Source organism: Oncorhynchus clarkii, unplaced genomic scaffold (genome assembly GCF_045791955.1).
Source record: "Oncorhynchus clarkii lewisi isolate Uvic-CL-2024 unplaced genomic scaffold, UVic_Ocla_1.0 unplaced_contig_608_pilon_pilon, whole genome shotgun sequence".
Classification (NCBI taxonomy): domain Eukaryota; kingdom Metazoa; phylum Chordata; class Actinopteri; order Salmoniformes; family Salmonidae; genus Oncorhynchus; species Oncorhynchus clarkii.
In genome coordinates, this window is record NW_027260099.1 from 1 (window position 1) to 16,844 (window position 16,844).

Sequence of the window (16,844 nt, forward strand, 5' to 3'; positions counted from 1 at the left end):
TGTAATACTTGAGGCATAGCAAGGTGAGCATAATATGCGTTTGTTTTTCACTGGACTGCTGGCCTGCATCTGATGGTCAGTCTGAGGGGAGGAAGGGAGCAGGGGTGAGGCTGCCATTCACCAGACTCCCCATCTCTCCGCTCTACCTCCCTCCCTCCGCTGAGAAGTGGACAGTCTTCCATCTGATGGTCAGTCTGAGGGGAGGAAGGGAGCAGGGGTGAGGCTGCCATTCACCAGACTCCCCATCTCTCCGCTCTACCTCCCTCCCTCCGCTGAGAAGTGGACAGTCTTCCATCTGATGGTCAGTCTGAGGGGAGGAAGGGAGCAGGGGTGAGGCTGCCATTCACCAGACTCCCCATCTCTCCGCTCTACCTCCCTCCCTCCGCTGAGAAGTGGACAGTCTTCCATCTGATGGTCAGTCTGAGGGGAGGAAGGGAGCAGGGGTGAGGCTGCCATTCCCCAGACTCCCCATCTCTCCGCTCTACCTCCCTCCCTCCGCTGAGAAGTGGACAGTCTTCCATCTGATGGTCAGTCTGAGGGGAGGAAGGGAGCAGGGGTGAGGCTGCCATTCACCAGACTCCCCATCTCTCCGCTCTACCTCCCTCCCTCCGCTGAGAAGTGGACAGTCTTCCAGCTGATGGCCAAACTAAAGTCGCACTGCATTTTTTCTGCCTCATGCACCAATTTATAAAGTTAAATATTCCTTGATATTAAAAAATAAGCTGTTACTAAGAACAAGCTTATCGGAACACTTGGTTTCTAAAAGTTTTGAACAAAATGGTCACAGTGATGAATAACAGCTTAAACATGAACTTCCTCATAAACCCAGTAGCTTTATGCTTTACTCATTGAGTCTCTAGTCATGCTTTTAAATCTTTGCTGTGTGTTGGAGGCTTCTTTTTGTAGTCTATGGCTTGTAGTTACTATCTTGTCCCATCGCTACAACTCCCGTACAGGCTCGGGAGAGACAAAGTTCGAAAGCCATGCATCCTCCGAAACACAACCCAACCAAGCCGCACTGCTTCTTAACACAGCGCGCATCCGAACCGGAAGCCAGCCGCACAAATGTGTCGGAGGAAACACCGTGCACCTGACGACCTGGTTAGCGTGCACTGCGCTCGGCCCGCCACAGGTGTCGCTAGTGCGTGATCCCTACCAGCCAAACCCTCCCTAACCCGGATGACGCTAGGCCAATTGTGCGTCGCCCCACGGACCTCCCGGTCGTGGCTGGCTGCGACAGAGCCTGGGCGCGAACCTACAGTTGCTGGTTGCACAGCTAGCACTGCCATGCAGTGTCCTAGACCACTGCATCACCCGGGAGGCCCGGTACATGGAAACTGAACCACAAAAGTTAATTTAGGTTAAATTAGGGTGAAGTGCCTTGATCAAGGGCACAGACTATTCACCAAGTCGGCTCGGCCATTCAAACCAGCCACCTTTCGTTTAGTGAACCCAACACTTTTAACCACTATGCTACCTACACACAACAAGTCAATTGGATGGAACCATCTCATGTGGGAAAACGCACATAATGTTTTTATGGCGCCTGTCGAATATTTGCATGAAAATCTGGTCGCCAATTGGAAGGAAACCTACCTATAGCTGGCTTATTTTGTAACAGTTTGTTGCTATACATTAACATGGTTCTTCACTGAAGGCATGTCTGGTGATTTAATGTGTATAAACTGTACTAGAGAGAGCAATAGTAATGGTGTCTTTTTGTAGGTACTAACTCCACCAGGGTAGCCTAGTGGTTAGAGCGTTGGATTAGTAACCGGAAGGTTGCAAGTTCAAACCCCCAAGCTGACAAGGTACAAATGTGTCGTTCTGCGCCTGAACAGGCAGTTAACTCACTGTTCCTAGACCGTCATTGAAAATACGAATTTGTTCTTAACTGACTTGCCTAGTTAAATAAAGGTAAACTAAATAAATAAAACCATGGCTCGTTGGACAAAGCCTATGGGAAAATGTATCCTTTTTGGGGGATAAAAGCCAAAAATAAGGTCTCTGGTAAACACAGGCTTAGGAGATGTTCTACATTTAGTTTTATGAGAATCTTCAACTAACGTCACTTTTTGTGAATTGAACTATTAATGTAATGAAAACAAGCACATAAAGGCTTCAGAATTCATAAAGGTCATGTAATTAACCGACTCAGTTACCCGGGGTAACTCATATCCAGTTTTTAGGATAACAAGCAGTCGAGCTCTATAGGTTCTTACCATGGCCTGAGCGAGGGTCTTCTGGACCAGGGTTACACAGCGCTGGTAGACAGGCTCACAGTAGGGCAGGAAGCCACTTTGCAGGGCCGTGGCCACCGACGACAGGCACTGGGGAGGCACAGGGAGAGACAGGGTTAGTTTGGTGGGCGGGGGACGGAAACAACAAAAATACAGCCTGCATATCAACAGATCAAAGTAGTGTCCTGTCAATTTGAAGAAAAAAATATTCAAATTCTTAAAATTCCCTAAATAAATAGAAATAGCATTATTTTACTGTTCCTGTGATTTCATATCAACAAAAGGAATGGAGGGAGTGGATTTATAACTTCTCAGATACAGAAGTCAGTCAATCCCCGTTTAGATCTCATGAGCTAATGACATTTTTTGCAAAATCACATCTGGACGTTAACATTTTTTAATTTTTATAAACAAACCCAAGATCAACCAGAGCCTGTCATTTCCAATGGGAGGAAATCAATCATAGTGGGCAGAACAAGCAAGGAGGTGGGTAGCGCCAAGCACCCGCTAGTGAGATCCTATTGTCACATTCTTGTACATATTTGCATATTTTCACGAGGGAATGCCTACTCTGAAGTGAGCGTGTGCAATAAGTAAATTTGCCCTTGTACTCCTAAACACACATTTGTTATACTTTGGCAACAGGTAAAGTCTCAAAAACACAGTCCAGTCTGTTACAGATTCTAGTTTTAGTAACATAAAACTGTATGGAGATCAAAAAAACCAGCCTAATGCCCGATCTCCAGCACCAGTTATTTGTCAGATGAAGAGGTTGAGACCAGTCCTACCACCAGTCCTACCACCAGTCCTACCACCAGTCCTACCAATATGCTGCTGTGGATCAGAAAACGATCTCTAATTAGCATCATATATGTTCAGATGAGAACATGTCATCACTTCCACAGCAGCAGCTAAACGTAAAGTCATTCTGCAGTCTCCAAACACACACACACACTAGCAACAGTCTACCAGCCACTTAAGGAGTTCTAGGCTTTTCCCCAACATACCAGAATGTCCTTCAGCAGAATGTCATTATTTTTGGTCTGGCTCAGGAGACTAGCAACAGCCCTGAAGCAATGACGGCAAATACCACAAAATCAAAACTAAGAATGATCCACCTCGTGATGCACCAAACATGGTTGTATATATTTATATATAAATGTAGAACCTCCAGAAGTGGAAAGAGATCCTTGTCCTCGTCCTTCAGCTCATTCCATTTGGCAATAAGGGGAGGCATCAGCTTCTGGATGTACTCCTGTAGGGGCAGAGAGGAGACAGTCATTATACAGTCCAGTAATATTGTGTCTCCTCACCATAAAGATGAAACCTGTGTAAACCAACCAGGGTGAGATTGTGACGTAGCGACAACCTACATGTGACATGATTTATACACCTGTCTTCTCTCACTAAACAACCTCACTGTAAAATACATCCACACTGGTGATTCAGATGTCCAATGTCTGTTTAGAATTCATCATAGAGGAGAGCAGAGAGGCATAAAGATGAACCTATGAAAAGTAACCAAGGAGGTTGTGATACAGCAACAACGCACCACAACAGAGGATGTAAGGCGGTAAATGAAGCTGATCCAGCTTGCTGATGTTGCTAAGTGCTAGTTTGCTAACTAAGTGAAGATCCAGACTCACAGGCTGGTTGAGGTGGTGTCCTACGGAGTCGGCGAGCGTTCCGATGGCGTCGTAGAGGATGAGCAGGTTCTTGTGCTGGTACTTGCCGAAGGCGAACACCAGCGTGTCCAGGATGAAGCTGAGGTAGGGCACCAGCTCTGTACATGCCTCCTCCTCCAGGGTGGCAAACGCACTTAGGGACACAAAGGCCAATGGGTCAGAGCACGAGAATGGACACGTCACACACACAGACATTAATACAGTGGACACTCAATAACATCTGCTTTAACTTCTTGGTGACAGGGGGGCAGTATTGAGTAGCTTGGATGAATAAGGTGCCCAGAGTAAACTGCCTGCTACTCTGTCCCAGATGCTTATAATATATGCATATTATTAGTAGTATTGGATAGAAAACACTGAAGTTTCTAAAACTGTTTGAACGATGTCTGTGAGTATAACAGAACTCATATGGAAGGTGAAAACCTGAGAAAAAAATCCAAACAGGAAGTGGAAATCTGAGGCTTGTAGTTTTTTAGCTCAGACCCTATTGGAGATAGTGGGATATTGGTTCTGTTGCACTTCCTAAGGCTTCCACTAGATGTCAACCGTCTTTAGAAACTGGTTTGAGGCTTCTACTGTGAAGTGGGACTGAATGAGAGCTGAATGAGTCAGGTGTCTGGCAGAGAGTCACAGGCTGGTCACTCGCATTCCACATGAGGTAGCTCCGTTCCATTGCTTTTCTACAGACATAGGAATCCTCCGGTTGGAACATTATTGAAGATTTATGATAAAAAACATCCTAAAGATTGATTCTATACTTAGTTTGAAATGTTTCTATGACCTGTAGTATAACTTTTTGAACTTCTCGTCCGACGTTCGGCTGGACCTGAACGCGCGTTTGGATTTGTGTACTAAATGCCCTAACAAAAGAAGCTATTTTGACATAAATTATGGACATTATCGAACAAATCAAACATTTATGGTGGAACTGGGATTCCTGGGAGTGCATTCTGATGAAGATCATTAAAGGTAAGTGAATATTTATAACGCTATTTCTGACTAATGTTGACTACCCAATATGGCGGATATCTTTTTGGCTGCTTTGTGGGTCTGAACGCTGTACTCAGATTATTGCATGGTCAGCTTTATCCGTAAAGTTCTTTAGAAATCTGACACAGCGGTTGCATTAAGGAGACGTATATCTCTATTTCCATGTGTCTCTATTTCCATGTGTAACACTTGTATTTTCATCAACATTTATGATGAGTATTTCTGTAAATTGATGTGGCTCTCTGCAAAATCACTGAGTGTTTTAGAACTACTGAATGTAACGCGCCAATGTAAAATTAGATTTTTTGATATAAATATGAGCTTTAGCGAACAAAACATACATGTATTGTGTAACATGAAGTCCTATGAGTGTCATCTGATGAAGAACATCAAAGGTCAGTGATTAATTTTATCTCTATTTGTATTTTTTGTGACTCCACTCTTTGGCTGGAAAAATGGCTGTGTTTTCCTGTGACTTGGTGGTGACCTAACAATCGTTTGTGGTGCTTTCGCTGTAAAGCCTATTTGAAATCGGACACTGTGGCTGGAATTTTATCTATAAAATGGTGTAAAATACTCGTATGCTTGATGAATTTTAATTATGAGATTTTTGTTGTTTTGAATTTGGCACCCTGCACTTTCACTGGCTGTTGGCGAGGTGGGACGTTACCGTCCCACATTTCCCAGAGAGGTTAACAACCAAGCTGGCCTATACACAACCCTTTAGGAGACCAGTCCTACCAATATTCTGCTGTGGATCAGAAAACGATCTCAAATTAGCATCATATGTTCAGGTGAGAAACATGTCATCATTTCCACAGCAGAAGTCAAAAATCTTGAGCGTTTAAATTGAGCTTGCCTTGAGTGCCAGGGTCGAACTTTTGGGACTATTCCATTGGTTCCATCACAGCAGGCAAGCTCAATCAAGCACAGCTTAATTAATTGGGGGGGGGGGGGGGGGGGCAGGTCTGACTGTCATAGCTGAAACACATTGACAATGCCAAAAGGACACTCCCACACACACACAGTACACACCTGCAGGCGGCCTCCTGCACCCTCTTGTTGCCGTCCAGTATCCTCTTGAGCAGCTCGGTCATCAGGGGTTTGAGGTGGGAGTCTGGGGGCTGGCTGACCACCCAGTGGGCGTAGCGGGACAGGGTCCAGCAGGCGATGGAGCGCACCAGGGCTTTCTTGTCACACAGGCATGCAATGAGGTGGGGGAGGAGCTCCGGGAGGTAGGGCACCATGCCCTGCATACAGCCTGGAGGAGAGGAGGGGTTAGAGAGTGTTTTTGTCACAGACACAGGATGAGGTGTGGGGGGGGGAGGTAAAGCACAACAATGCATGGAATTTTACTTGACCTTTTATGACGCTGTTTTAATATTTGGTTTGTGATTGGGGGTGGGGGGGGATCAGTTTTGTAGGGAGGGTATGAGGTCAAAGCACATATTGGAGATAAAACCTCAATATTAAGTGATCAGTTTAACCATGACACATTGTCTTCCCCTGGTGTATTTGTGAAGAGATTCAATTGAATATTGCCATCTGTGTATCGCTTAGGCAACATTCAATTCCTCCTTTCATGTCGATAAAGTTGGATAGAATTTGAATCTAGCTAGCCTGAGGCAAATTCTTTATTGACAACACTCAATTGTTGGCCAAGTCTATTATCAACACAAAGCCACGTGAAGGACAGCCAGTCATCTGGCTTAGTGTTTATACCTTTTAAAATAAAATATACTCTCAGATGGAATCCAATTAGTGTACATCCTATTAGTGACGTGTTAACTGGGTCAGCCCAGCGGAAAATATATGGCATTACACCTACTCTGCATTAGGACACGTCTCCCTCACTGTCAACATCTGCTGTCTGCCGATATTAGTGTGTTACTGACTAACAGACAGGGGTCATAAAGGGCTGAAGAATGAGAGAGAGACAGTAGAGCCAAATCACAGTGGAGAGAGACAGACAGTAGAGCCAAATCACAGTGGAGAGAGAGTGAGACAGTAGAGCCAAATCACAGTGGAGAGAGAGAGAGACAGTAGAGCCAAATCACAGTGGAGAGAGAACGAGAAAGTGTAGCCAAATCACAGTGGAGAGAGAAAGAGAAAGTGTAGCCAAATCACAGTGGAGAGAGAAAGAGAAAGTGTAGCCAAATCACAGTGGAGAGAGAAAGAGAAAGTGTAGCCAAATCACAGTGGAGAGAGAAAGAGAAAGTGTAGCCAAATCACAGTGGAGAGAGAAAGAGAAAGTGTAGCCAAATCACAGTAGAGAGAGAAAGAGAAAGTGTAGCCAAATCACAGTGGAGAGAGAAAGAGAAAGTGTAGCCAAATCACAGTGGAGAGAGAAAGAGAAAGTGTAGCCAAATCACAGTGGAGAGAGAAAGTAGAGCCAAATCACAGTAGAGAGAGAGAAAGAGAAAGTGTAGCCAAATCACAGTGGAGAGAAAGAGAAAGTAGAGCCAAATCACAGTGGAGAGAGAAAGAGACAGTGGAGAGAGACAGAGACAAATCACAGTGGAGAGAGACAATAGAGCATCCACTGACAAAAAGGACCGACAGCACCACTGCTAAGTCAATCTGAACTGACCTAACGCAACAAGGAACTAGACAGATATTAGAGACTAGCAGAGTCCACAGGGACAGAGAGAGCAGTGTTCATTTCATTGACACCTACAGTGGGGCAAAAAAAGTATTTAGTCAGCCACCAATTGTGCAAGTTCTCCCACTTAAAAATATGAGAGAGGCCTGTAATTTTCATCATAGGTACACTTCAACTATGACAGACAAAATGAGAAAAGAATCACATTGTAGGATTTTTAATGAATTTATTTGCAAATTATGGTGGAAAATAAGTATTTGGTCAATAACAAAAGTTTCTCAATATTTTGTTATATACCCTTTGTTGGTAATGACAGAGGTCAAACGTTTTCTGCAAGTCTTCACAAGGTTTTCACACACTGTTGCTGGTATTTTGGCCCATTCCTCAATGCATCTCCTCTAGAGCAGTGATGTTTTGGGGCTGTTGCTGGGCAACATGGACTTTCAACTCCCTCCAAAGATTTTCTATAGGGTTGAGATCTGGAGACTGGTTAGGCCACTCCAGGACCTTGAAATGCTTCTTACGAAGCCACTCCTTCGTTGCCTGGGCAGTGTGTTTGGGATCATTGTCATGCTGAAAGACCCAGCCACGTTTCATCTTCAATGCCCTTGCTGATGGAAGGAGGTTTTCACTCAAAATCTCACGATACACGGCCCCATTCATTCTTTCCTTTTCACGGATCAGTCGTCCTGGTCACTTTGCAGAAAAACAGCCCCAAAGCATGATGTTTCCACCCCCATGCTTCACAGTAGGTATGGTGTTCTTTGGATGCAACTCAGCATTCTTTGTCCTCCAAACACGACGAGTTGACTTTTTACCAAAAAGTTATATTTTGGTTTCATCTGACCATATGACATTCTCCCGATCATCCAAATGCTCCCTAGCAAACTTCAGACAGGCCTGGACATGTACTGGCTTAAGCAGGGGGACACGTCTGGCACTGCAGGATTTGAGTCACTGGCCCTGATGGTAGGCTTTGTTACTTTGGTCCCAGCTCTCTGCAGGTCATTCACTAGGTCCCCCCGTGTGGTTCTGCGATTTTTGCTCACCGTTCTTCTGATCATTTTGACCCCACGGGGTGAGATCTTGCGTGGAGCCCCAGATCGAGGGAGATTATCAGTGGTCTTGTATGTCTTCCATTTCCTAATAATTGCTCCCACAGTTGATTTCTTCAAACCAAGCTGCTTACCTATTGCAGATTCAGTCTTCCCAGCCTGGTGCAGGTCTACAATTTTGTTTCTGGTGTCCTTTGACAGCTCTTTGGTCTTGGCCATAGTGGAGTTTGGAGTGTGACTGTTTGAGGTTGTGGACAGGTGTCTTTTATACTGATAACAAACAGGTGCCATTAATACAGGTAACGAGTGGAGGACAGAGGAGCCTCCTTAAGAAGTTACAGGTCTGTGAGAGCCAGACATCTCGCTTGTTTGTAGGTGACCAAATACTTATTTTCCACCATGATTTGCAAATAAATTCATAAAAAATCCCATACAATGTGATTTTCTGGATTTTTTCTCCTCATTTTTTCTGTCATAGTTGAAGTGTACCTATGATAAATTACAGGCCTCTCATATTTTTAAGTGGGAGAACTTGCACAATTGGTGGCTGACTAAATACTTTTTTGCCCCACTGTATTTTTCAGTGGCAAAAGACAAGACGATAACTGACTAAACAGACCCAGAAAACATTGCAATTCACCAAAATTATTTTTCATTTACGTTGATGAAAATGAGACTAAATACTGACTACAATCACTTGTTTTTTTACCTGCTGCAGAGTAATGTGTTTTTCTGCCAATTGGGCTATTGGGAAGAGAATCATGTGATAGGATGTTATGCAGAACGATATGTTGGTAGGACAAGGCTATGTATGTTTGTGCACATGGAAGTCAGTGATGTGTGTTAACTATCGGTTAATGAGGCATGAAAAATGTGATGACTAAAATAGGACTACAATATAAAGACATTTAGTGGACTAGAATGGCCTAACCCTAACCCTAACCCAACCCTAACCCTAACCTAACCTTAACCCTAACCTAACCCTAAAATAGGACTACAATATTAAGACATTTAGTGGACTAGAATGGCCTAACCTAACCCTAACCTAACCCTAACCCTAAAATAGGACTACAATATAAAGGCATTTAGTGGACTAGAATGGCCTAACCTAACCCTAACCTAACCCTAACCCAACCCTAACCTAACCCTAAAATAGGACTACAATATAAAGACATTTAGTGGACTAGAATGGCCTAACCCTAACCCTAACCCAACCCTAACCCTAACCTAACCCTAACCCTAAAATAGGACTACAATATAAAGACATTTAGTGGACTAGAATGGCCCACTATTTCCCTCATTTTAACAATGGCTACACTAAATCATTATTCAAATGACAAAAATGTGACTAATATTTTAGTCAAAATGACTAAGACTAGACTAAATCTAAAAAAAAGTGGCAAAATGTAGTAGAGAAGTCTGACTGAAGGAGACCTCTGGATCAGACAGAGTAGAGAAGTCTGACTGAAGGAGACCTCTGGATCAGACAGAGGAGAGAAGTCTGACTGAAGGAGACCTCTGGATCAGACAGTATGAATACTAACACCATCATTAACAGTCAGGAGTTACATAGAATGCATCATATCCAGAGGGACAGTCAACTCTCAATGGAGTGAGAGGAGAAAGAACCACTGTGTACTGAAGGAGAGAAAGAAGAGAGGAGAGCAACAGAGCAGAAAGTAGCAGACAGAGAGAGATCTGATAGAGATGGTGTCAAGAGAGAAAGAGTCCAAAGTGTGGAGAGGGAGACACACAGAAGGAGAGAGACTGAGCAAGAGATCTATGTGTAGTGTCAACAGTGTGATTGATTGATTTCCTAGTCCTTACCCTCAGCGATGGCCCCCAGCACCAGGATGCCAGACTCCTTGGTGACCCAGTCAGGGGAGAAGAGAAGGCCCTTGAGCAGGGGCAGCAGGTGAGGCAGCAGCTCGTCTCGGAACACATTGGCCAGCACATCCAGCGCTGCCGCCGAACACTTGCCTACGGGGAGATAAGAGGGACAAACCGTTAAAGGGATAGTTCACTCAAACTCTGCACCAAAGTGCTCTATGTTGAAAACTTGACTGCAGGGATTTTATTAACAGTGGACTAATGAACAAAATACTAAAGATGGTTTTAGAGTGAACTAGCCATTTAATATCATACTCTTTTCACACTACTGAATCTGGACCAGGCCAAGTTGTACAGGACTGACCAGTAACAGATTCTCCAAATAAACCAAAGGTGTTGAAGGAGACCAGTCCTACCAATATGCTGCTGTGGATCAGAAAACGATCTCTAATTAGCATCATATATGTTCAGATGAGAACATGTCATCACTTCCACAGCAGGAGCTAAACACAATGTCTTTCTGCAGTCTCTAAACACACACACACACACACACACTAGCAACAGCCTACCAGCCACTTAAGGAGTTCTAGGTTTCTCCACAACAAGTCAGATTGTCCTTCACCAGAAAGTCATTGATGTTGGCGTCTGGCTGACGAGACTAGCAACAGCCCTGAAGCAATGACAGCAATTTCCATAAAATAATGTCTAAGGATTATCCACCTTGTAATCTAGTTATGACACCGCTAAAAAGCTAAATCATTTGGGTAAAGGCTACGTGAAATAACACTCATATACAGAATACCACTTCCATGTTGTTTTATTTCTATAGACACCATTGTGATAACAGGGGTCTTCCACAGTTCTGGTGAATCTCTGCAATACCACTTCCATGTTGTTTTATTTCTATAGACACCATTGTGATAACAGGGGTCTTCCACAGTTCTGGTGAATCTCTGCAATACCACTTCCATGTTGTTTTATTTCTAGACACCATTGTGATAACAGGGGTCTCCCACCGTTCTGGGGAATCTCTGCATGCCAATCACTCCATTTCCAGACAGCAGCAGGGAGCGTCACTGATGTCAGTAATCACTACTCTGGCTGTTCAGGGTTCACACTGTCCAATCAGCACCTCCAGCTCTACTGCTAATGAGACGCTGGGGAGCAGTGCACTAACAGTGGAGAGAGCAGCCAAACAGGGAAGTAACCGAGCCAGTGCTGTCAGGATGGTGTGAGAACTTTGTCTTTGTCCCACAGGAATGACTATCATATGTACATATTTAGCCAGCACACGCAGACATTTGCAGCAGACACAAGCCAGCACACCCTGGCTGCGGTGGCAGTAAGACAAGACTCACGTAGAGCCTGCAGCAGACACAACCCTCCTGCTCCTGTCATCTACTCAATGTGTTTTCTCTAACGCATCTCCACCCTGGCTGCGGTGGTTTCAGTAACTGTCGGCTTTAAGTCAAACCCGACTCACGTAGGTTCCAGTCAGATAATGTATCGTCATCATCATCGTCGTCTTCATCGATGTCCTCTCCCTCCTCGCCCTCTCCTCCCTCGTGCTGCAGGGTGACGGTGCGGGACTTGTGGAAGCGGGGCTTGATGTCCTGCTCACTGTCTGGCACAGCCTCGTCCTCCTCCACATCACCCTGGAGAGAGAGAGAGAGAGATGTATCATTGCGGTGTGTTTTATTTTTCTGGTCCGAGGTCTGTGCTGTGAAACATGACAGTACGCATAAGAGATGGCTATACAGCACAATAATATCTGGGACCAGGCTAATATTTAATAACTTAGGCCAAATGTGGTTTCAGTTCAGGAGGCTAAGACATTCTCACTCTAAAAAGCATGCTGAACCATGGACATATGGACACAGCTTAGTGCCAGAAACAGCCAGAAGGGTATTAATGCAGTCAAATGAGTAACTGTGTGACTTTATGACCGAGGACTAGGAGTCAGAGTAAGGAGTGCCTAGCAGGGGAAATCCCCCGTGGGTTAGCCTGGGTGTTGTTGGGAATGTGTGGACAGTTCACAGAGGATGCAGGGGAAAGTAACTGTGTGACTTTATGACCGAGGACTAGGAGTCAGAGTAAGGAGTGCCTGCAGGGGAAATCCCCTGTGGGTTAGCCTGGGTGTTGTGGAACTGGGAATGTGTGGACAGTTGACAGATGACTAGGAGTCAGAGTGAGGAGTGCCTGCAGGGGAAATCCCCTGTGGGTTAGCCTGGGTGTTGTGGAACTGGGAATGTGTGGACAGTTGACAGAGGACTAGGAGTCAGAGTAAGGAGTGCCTGCAGGGGAAATCCCCTGTGGGTTAGCCTGGGTGTTGTGGAACTGGGAATGTGTGGACAGTTGACAGAGGACTAGGAGTCAGAGTGAGGAGTGCCTGCAGGGGAAATCCCCTGTGGGTTAGCCTTGGTGTTGTGGAACTGGGAATGTGTGGACAGTTCACAGAGGACTAGGAGTCAGAGTGAGGAGTGCCTGCAGGGGAAATCCCCTGTGGGTTAGCCTGGGTGTTGTGGAACTGGGAATGTGTGGACAGTTGACAGAGGACTAGGAGTCAGAGTGAGGAGTGCCTGCAGGGGAAATCCCCTGTGGGTTAGCCTGGGTGTTGTGTTGTGGAACTGGGAATGTGTGGACAGTTGACAGAGGACTAGGAGTCAGAGTGAGGAGTGCCTGCAGGGGAAATCCCCTGTGGGTTAGCCTGGGTGTTGTGTTGTGGAACTGGGAATGTGTGGACAGTTGACAGAGGACTAGGAGTCAGAGTAAGGAGTGCCTGCAGGGGAAATCCCCTGTGGGTTAGCCTGGGTGTTGTGGAACTGGGAATGTGTGGACAGTTCACAGAGGACTAGGAGTCAGAGTAAGGAGTGCCTGCAGGGGAAATCCCCTGTGGGTTAGCCTGGGTGTTGTGGAACTGGGAATGTGTGGACAGTTGACAGAGGGAAAACTGTGCTACAGTATTAACTGGCATTAACCAGATACAACACTTAGGTCAGAGAGCACGAATACGTCTAACATCAGTCGAGTCTCAAGCATAAAGCTGCCATCACACCAAGATTACCAGTAAGAAGAGAGGAGGGGGAAGGTGGGAGGAAAGACTTCTGGGTCGTGTTCATTAAGCACACAACTGAACAAATGGTCTGAAACAGGGAGGTACTGTCTTGACTGGTCCTTTTCGTTTCCCCGTTGCAAAATGTTTTGCTAGTGTGCACTAATGAACACAACCCTGGTGGGGGGAAATAGGTGTGGTGTCATCATTCACACCCAGAACTGAGAGACAGGCTCACCTTCAGCAGGATAATGTCTATCTCAGAGTACTTCATGCCGTTCACCAGGATAGGAATGAGCCTTCAGGAGGAGAGAGAACAGACACCATTAGTCAAGCCGTCTTCCTACTGTTGGTCAATCAGCAACACTGCAGTTCTTGGTTCCATATAATAATTGATTTAAGTTACAGAGCGTCAGATGTGGCAAGTGGGCTGCAGCTGTCTGGATCAGACAGTATGAATACAACAGGCATCACTGACCATCACAGTTAATGTGTTATGCATCATATCCAGACAGCATGGGAAGGGCAGAGGTTAAATGTCATGAGATGTCTGTACTGCAGCTAGCCAACCCTTTAACTGTCATCAACATTCTGTTCCTCTAAACATCACACCTAATAGAACACAGTGAAGTGTGTAAACAGAATGAAACACACTAGGAAGTATAGGACCTCTATGGGAATGTTACTCTTGCATGATGTACTATTGACTAACCTCTGTTCCCCTCTACACCTCTGACCTGACCGTGCCCACTCTCTCTACATCAGGTCCAGGTGATGCTGTATGTTACAGGTATGTTTAGGATTACTCACTGCACCAGGTGTCCAGAGAGCACCTCTTTACAGATGGGCTGCTCAGCCAGGGTGAGCCAGAACTCACAGGCCTCCAGAGAAACATTCTCATCCGGGTCCTGTGTGCGCTGCAGCATGTACTGGTGGGGGAGAGATAGACACAGCAGTGTCAGGGATTGGATGATGGGGTATGACATTAGTGTCGGACATGCTGATTGGTCAGTGGGAGAGTAAATAAGGAAGTGGTGGTCTCACCTGTATGATGCTGTGCATGTGAGGGATCAGCCGGTCGATACGGACCTCCAGCAGCATGACCAGAGCCCGGCACACGTTCTTCCTCACCTCAGAGTCCTCGTCTGTAGCCAGCGCAAACAGGCTCTGAGAGACAGAGACACGAAGAGAGAGAGAGACCAGAGAAGAAAATGAGACAGATGTCAGTCTTGAATCTACAGCCATCCTCAACACCATTGATTACAGTACACACCATTGTCTAGACGATGGACATGTAAGAGGCTGTAGAGTCTGGATTAGACAGTATGAATACAACAAGCGTCAATAACCATCACTGTCAAGGTGTTCTGCAACATAGCCAGATGATCAGATCAGTGTTCTTCAGAGTCACCACCATAGAAGTAGAACTACTAGAATGGGAATAGCCCATCTGACCACGGTGATTATATTTCTATGGTCAACAGTGTTGTGCGTTGCCTGATGCTCACCTCAATGAAGGTGTCGATGTTGTCCATCAGGGCCTGGGCTCTGCCGATGATGAACTGGTTCACACAGGCGATGGCATGAGATCTACAGGCAGAGAGAATAGCACCATGAGTAAGAGTTTTACAAAAAGAGTAAATGAATGTCTTTGAAAACAGTGGGATAGTAGGTGGAAAACGTTTTGAAAATGACAAAGGTTCCATGCAACTACCTAAACTGGTCCAATAAGAACACAGATGTGTAATCTGGTGCAAAACGTTTTGAAAATGACAAAGGTTCCATGCAACTACCTAAGCTGGTCCAATAAGAACACAGATGTGTAATCTGGTGCAAAACGTTTTGAAAATGACAAAGGTTCCATGCAACTACCTAAGCTGGTCCAATAAGAACACAGATGTGTAATCTGGTGCAAAACGTTTTGAAAATGACAAAGGTTCCATGCAACTACCTAAGCTGGTCCAATAAGAACACAGATGTGTAATCTGGTGCAAAACGTTTTGAAAATGACAAAGGTTCCATGCAACTACCTAAGCTGGTCCAATAAGAACAGATGTGTAATCTGGTGCAAAACGTTTTGAAAATGACAAAGGTTCCATGCAACTACCTAAGCTGGTCCAATAAGAACACAGATGTCTAATCTGGTGCAAAACGTTTTGCTATGGTGGACACAACAGTGAGAACAAAGAAACAACCAGTGGCGTCTGGTTGTAGCCTGTTCCCAGATCTGTTTGTGCTGTCTTGCCAACACCTAGTCACTGGCATAACAATGAACATAGGTGTTGGCAAGACAGCACAAAGTGATCTGGGACCAGGATAGTCTGGTGGTACAGGGGACCTGGGACTGGCCTGATCTTAGGGCTGCAGTGCTTGAAGAACTGCAGGAACTTGGGGATCATGATGTTGAGCGGGCGGTTGAGTGCGTCGCTCTCCAACAGCTCCGACGAGTCCTCGCAGATCTTCTGCAGGGCTCCAAACGAGCCCTGATCAAGAGAACACACGCAGACAGACCGAGTCAAACTCAGAGCAACAGAGGGGAATGAAGTAGGATGATTGGAGGCAATAGGCTACAGGTCTGGATCAGACAGTATGAATACAACAAGCATCACTGGCAATCACTGTCAAGGTGTTCTGCATCATATCCAGATGGCATGGGATGTGGAGAGAACGCTACTGAAACATTTAGAGAGAGTAAAAATACTTCTTAGGAGGTAAAGAGGGCGGCGGAGAGGTAGAGGGCGGCGGCGGAGAGGTAGAGGGCGGGGGAGAGGCAGAGGGCGGCGGAGAGGCAGAGGCAGAGGTAGAGGGCGGCGGAGAGGCAGAGGGAGAGGTAGAGGGCGGCGGCGGAGAGGCAGAGGGCGGCGGAGAGGTAGAGGGAGAGGGCAGCGAAGAGGTAGAGGGCGGGGGAGAGGTAGAGGGCGGGGGAGAGGTAGAGGGCGGGGGAGAGGTAGAGGGCGGGGGAGAGGTAGAGGGCGGGGGAGAGGTAGAGGGCGGGGGAGAGGTAGAGGGAGAGGGCGGCGGAGAGGTAGAGGGAGAGGGCGGCGGAGAGGTAGAGGGCGGGGGAGAGGTAGAGGGCGGCGGAGAGGTAGAGGGCGGGGGAGAGGTAGAGGGCGGGGGAGAGGTAGAGGGCGGGGGAGAGGTAGAGGGAGAGGTAGAGGGCGGCGGAGAGGTAGAGGGCGGGGGAGAGGTAGAGGGCGGGGGAGAGGTAGAGGGCGGCGGAGAGGTAGAGGGCGGCGGAGAGGTAGAGGGCGGGGGAGAGGTAGAGGGCGGGGGAGAGGTAGAGGGCGGCGGAGAGGTAGAGGGCGGGGGAGAGGTAGAGGGCGGCGGCGGAGAGGTAGAGGGCGGCGGCGGAGAGGTAGAGGGCGGCGGCGGAGAGGTAGAGGGCGGGGG

The 16,844-nt window shown here is 46.4% G+C and overlaps 1 protein-coding gene and 3 non-coding genes across 4 annotated transcripts; all 4 read right to left on the minus strand.

Moving 5' to 3' along the window:
- Positions 1–323: 323 nt before the first annotated feature.
- Positions 324–15,974, minus strand: LOC139401112 (transportin-2-like; the record flags this gene model as incomplete). The annotated part of the gene is made up of 12 exons (XM_071145589.1): positions 324–533; positions 2,223–2,330; positions 3,409–3,495; positions 3,887–4,058; positions 5,951–6,176; positions 10,400–10,552; positions 11,886–12,057; positions 13,693–13,753; positions 14,265–14,383; positions 14,499–14,621; positions 14,963–15,044; positions 15,804–15,974. Coding segments are annotated over 12 exons (1,639 nt in total), but the record flags the coding sequence as incomplete, so codon positions are not given.
- LOC139401114 (small nucleolar RNA SNORD41) lies at positions 10,091–10,161 on the minus strand. The gene has a single exon (XR_011632859.1). It is a non-coding gene; the product is annotated as a small nucleolar RNA SNORD41 (small nucleolar RNA).
- Positions 13,895–13,965, minus strand: LOC139401113 (small nucleolar RNA SNORD41). The gene has a single exon (XR_011632858.1). It is a non-coding gene; the product is annotated as a small nucleolar RNA SNORD41 (small nucleolar RNA).
- Positions 15,975–16,029: 55 nt separating the features above from the next.
- On the minus strand, positions 16,030–16,100 carry LOC139401115 (small nucleolar RNA SNORD41). Its single transcript, XR_011632860.1, has one exon. It is a non-coding gene; the product is annotated as a small nucleolar RNA SNORD41 (small nucleolar RNA).
- Between the last annotated feature and the right edge of the window lie 744 nt (positions 16,101–16,844).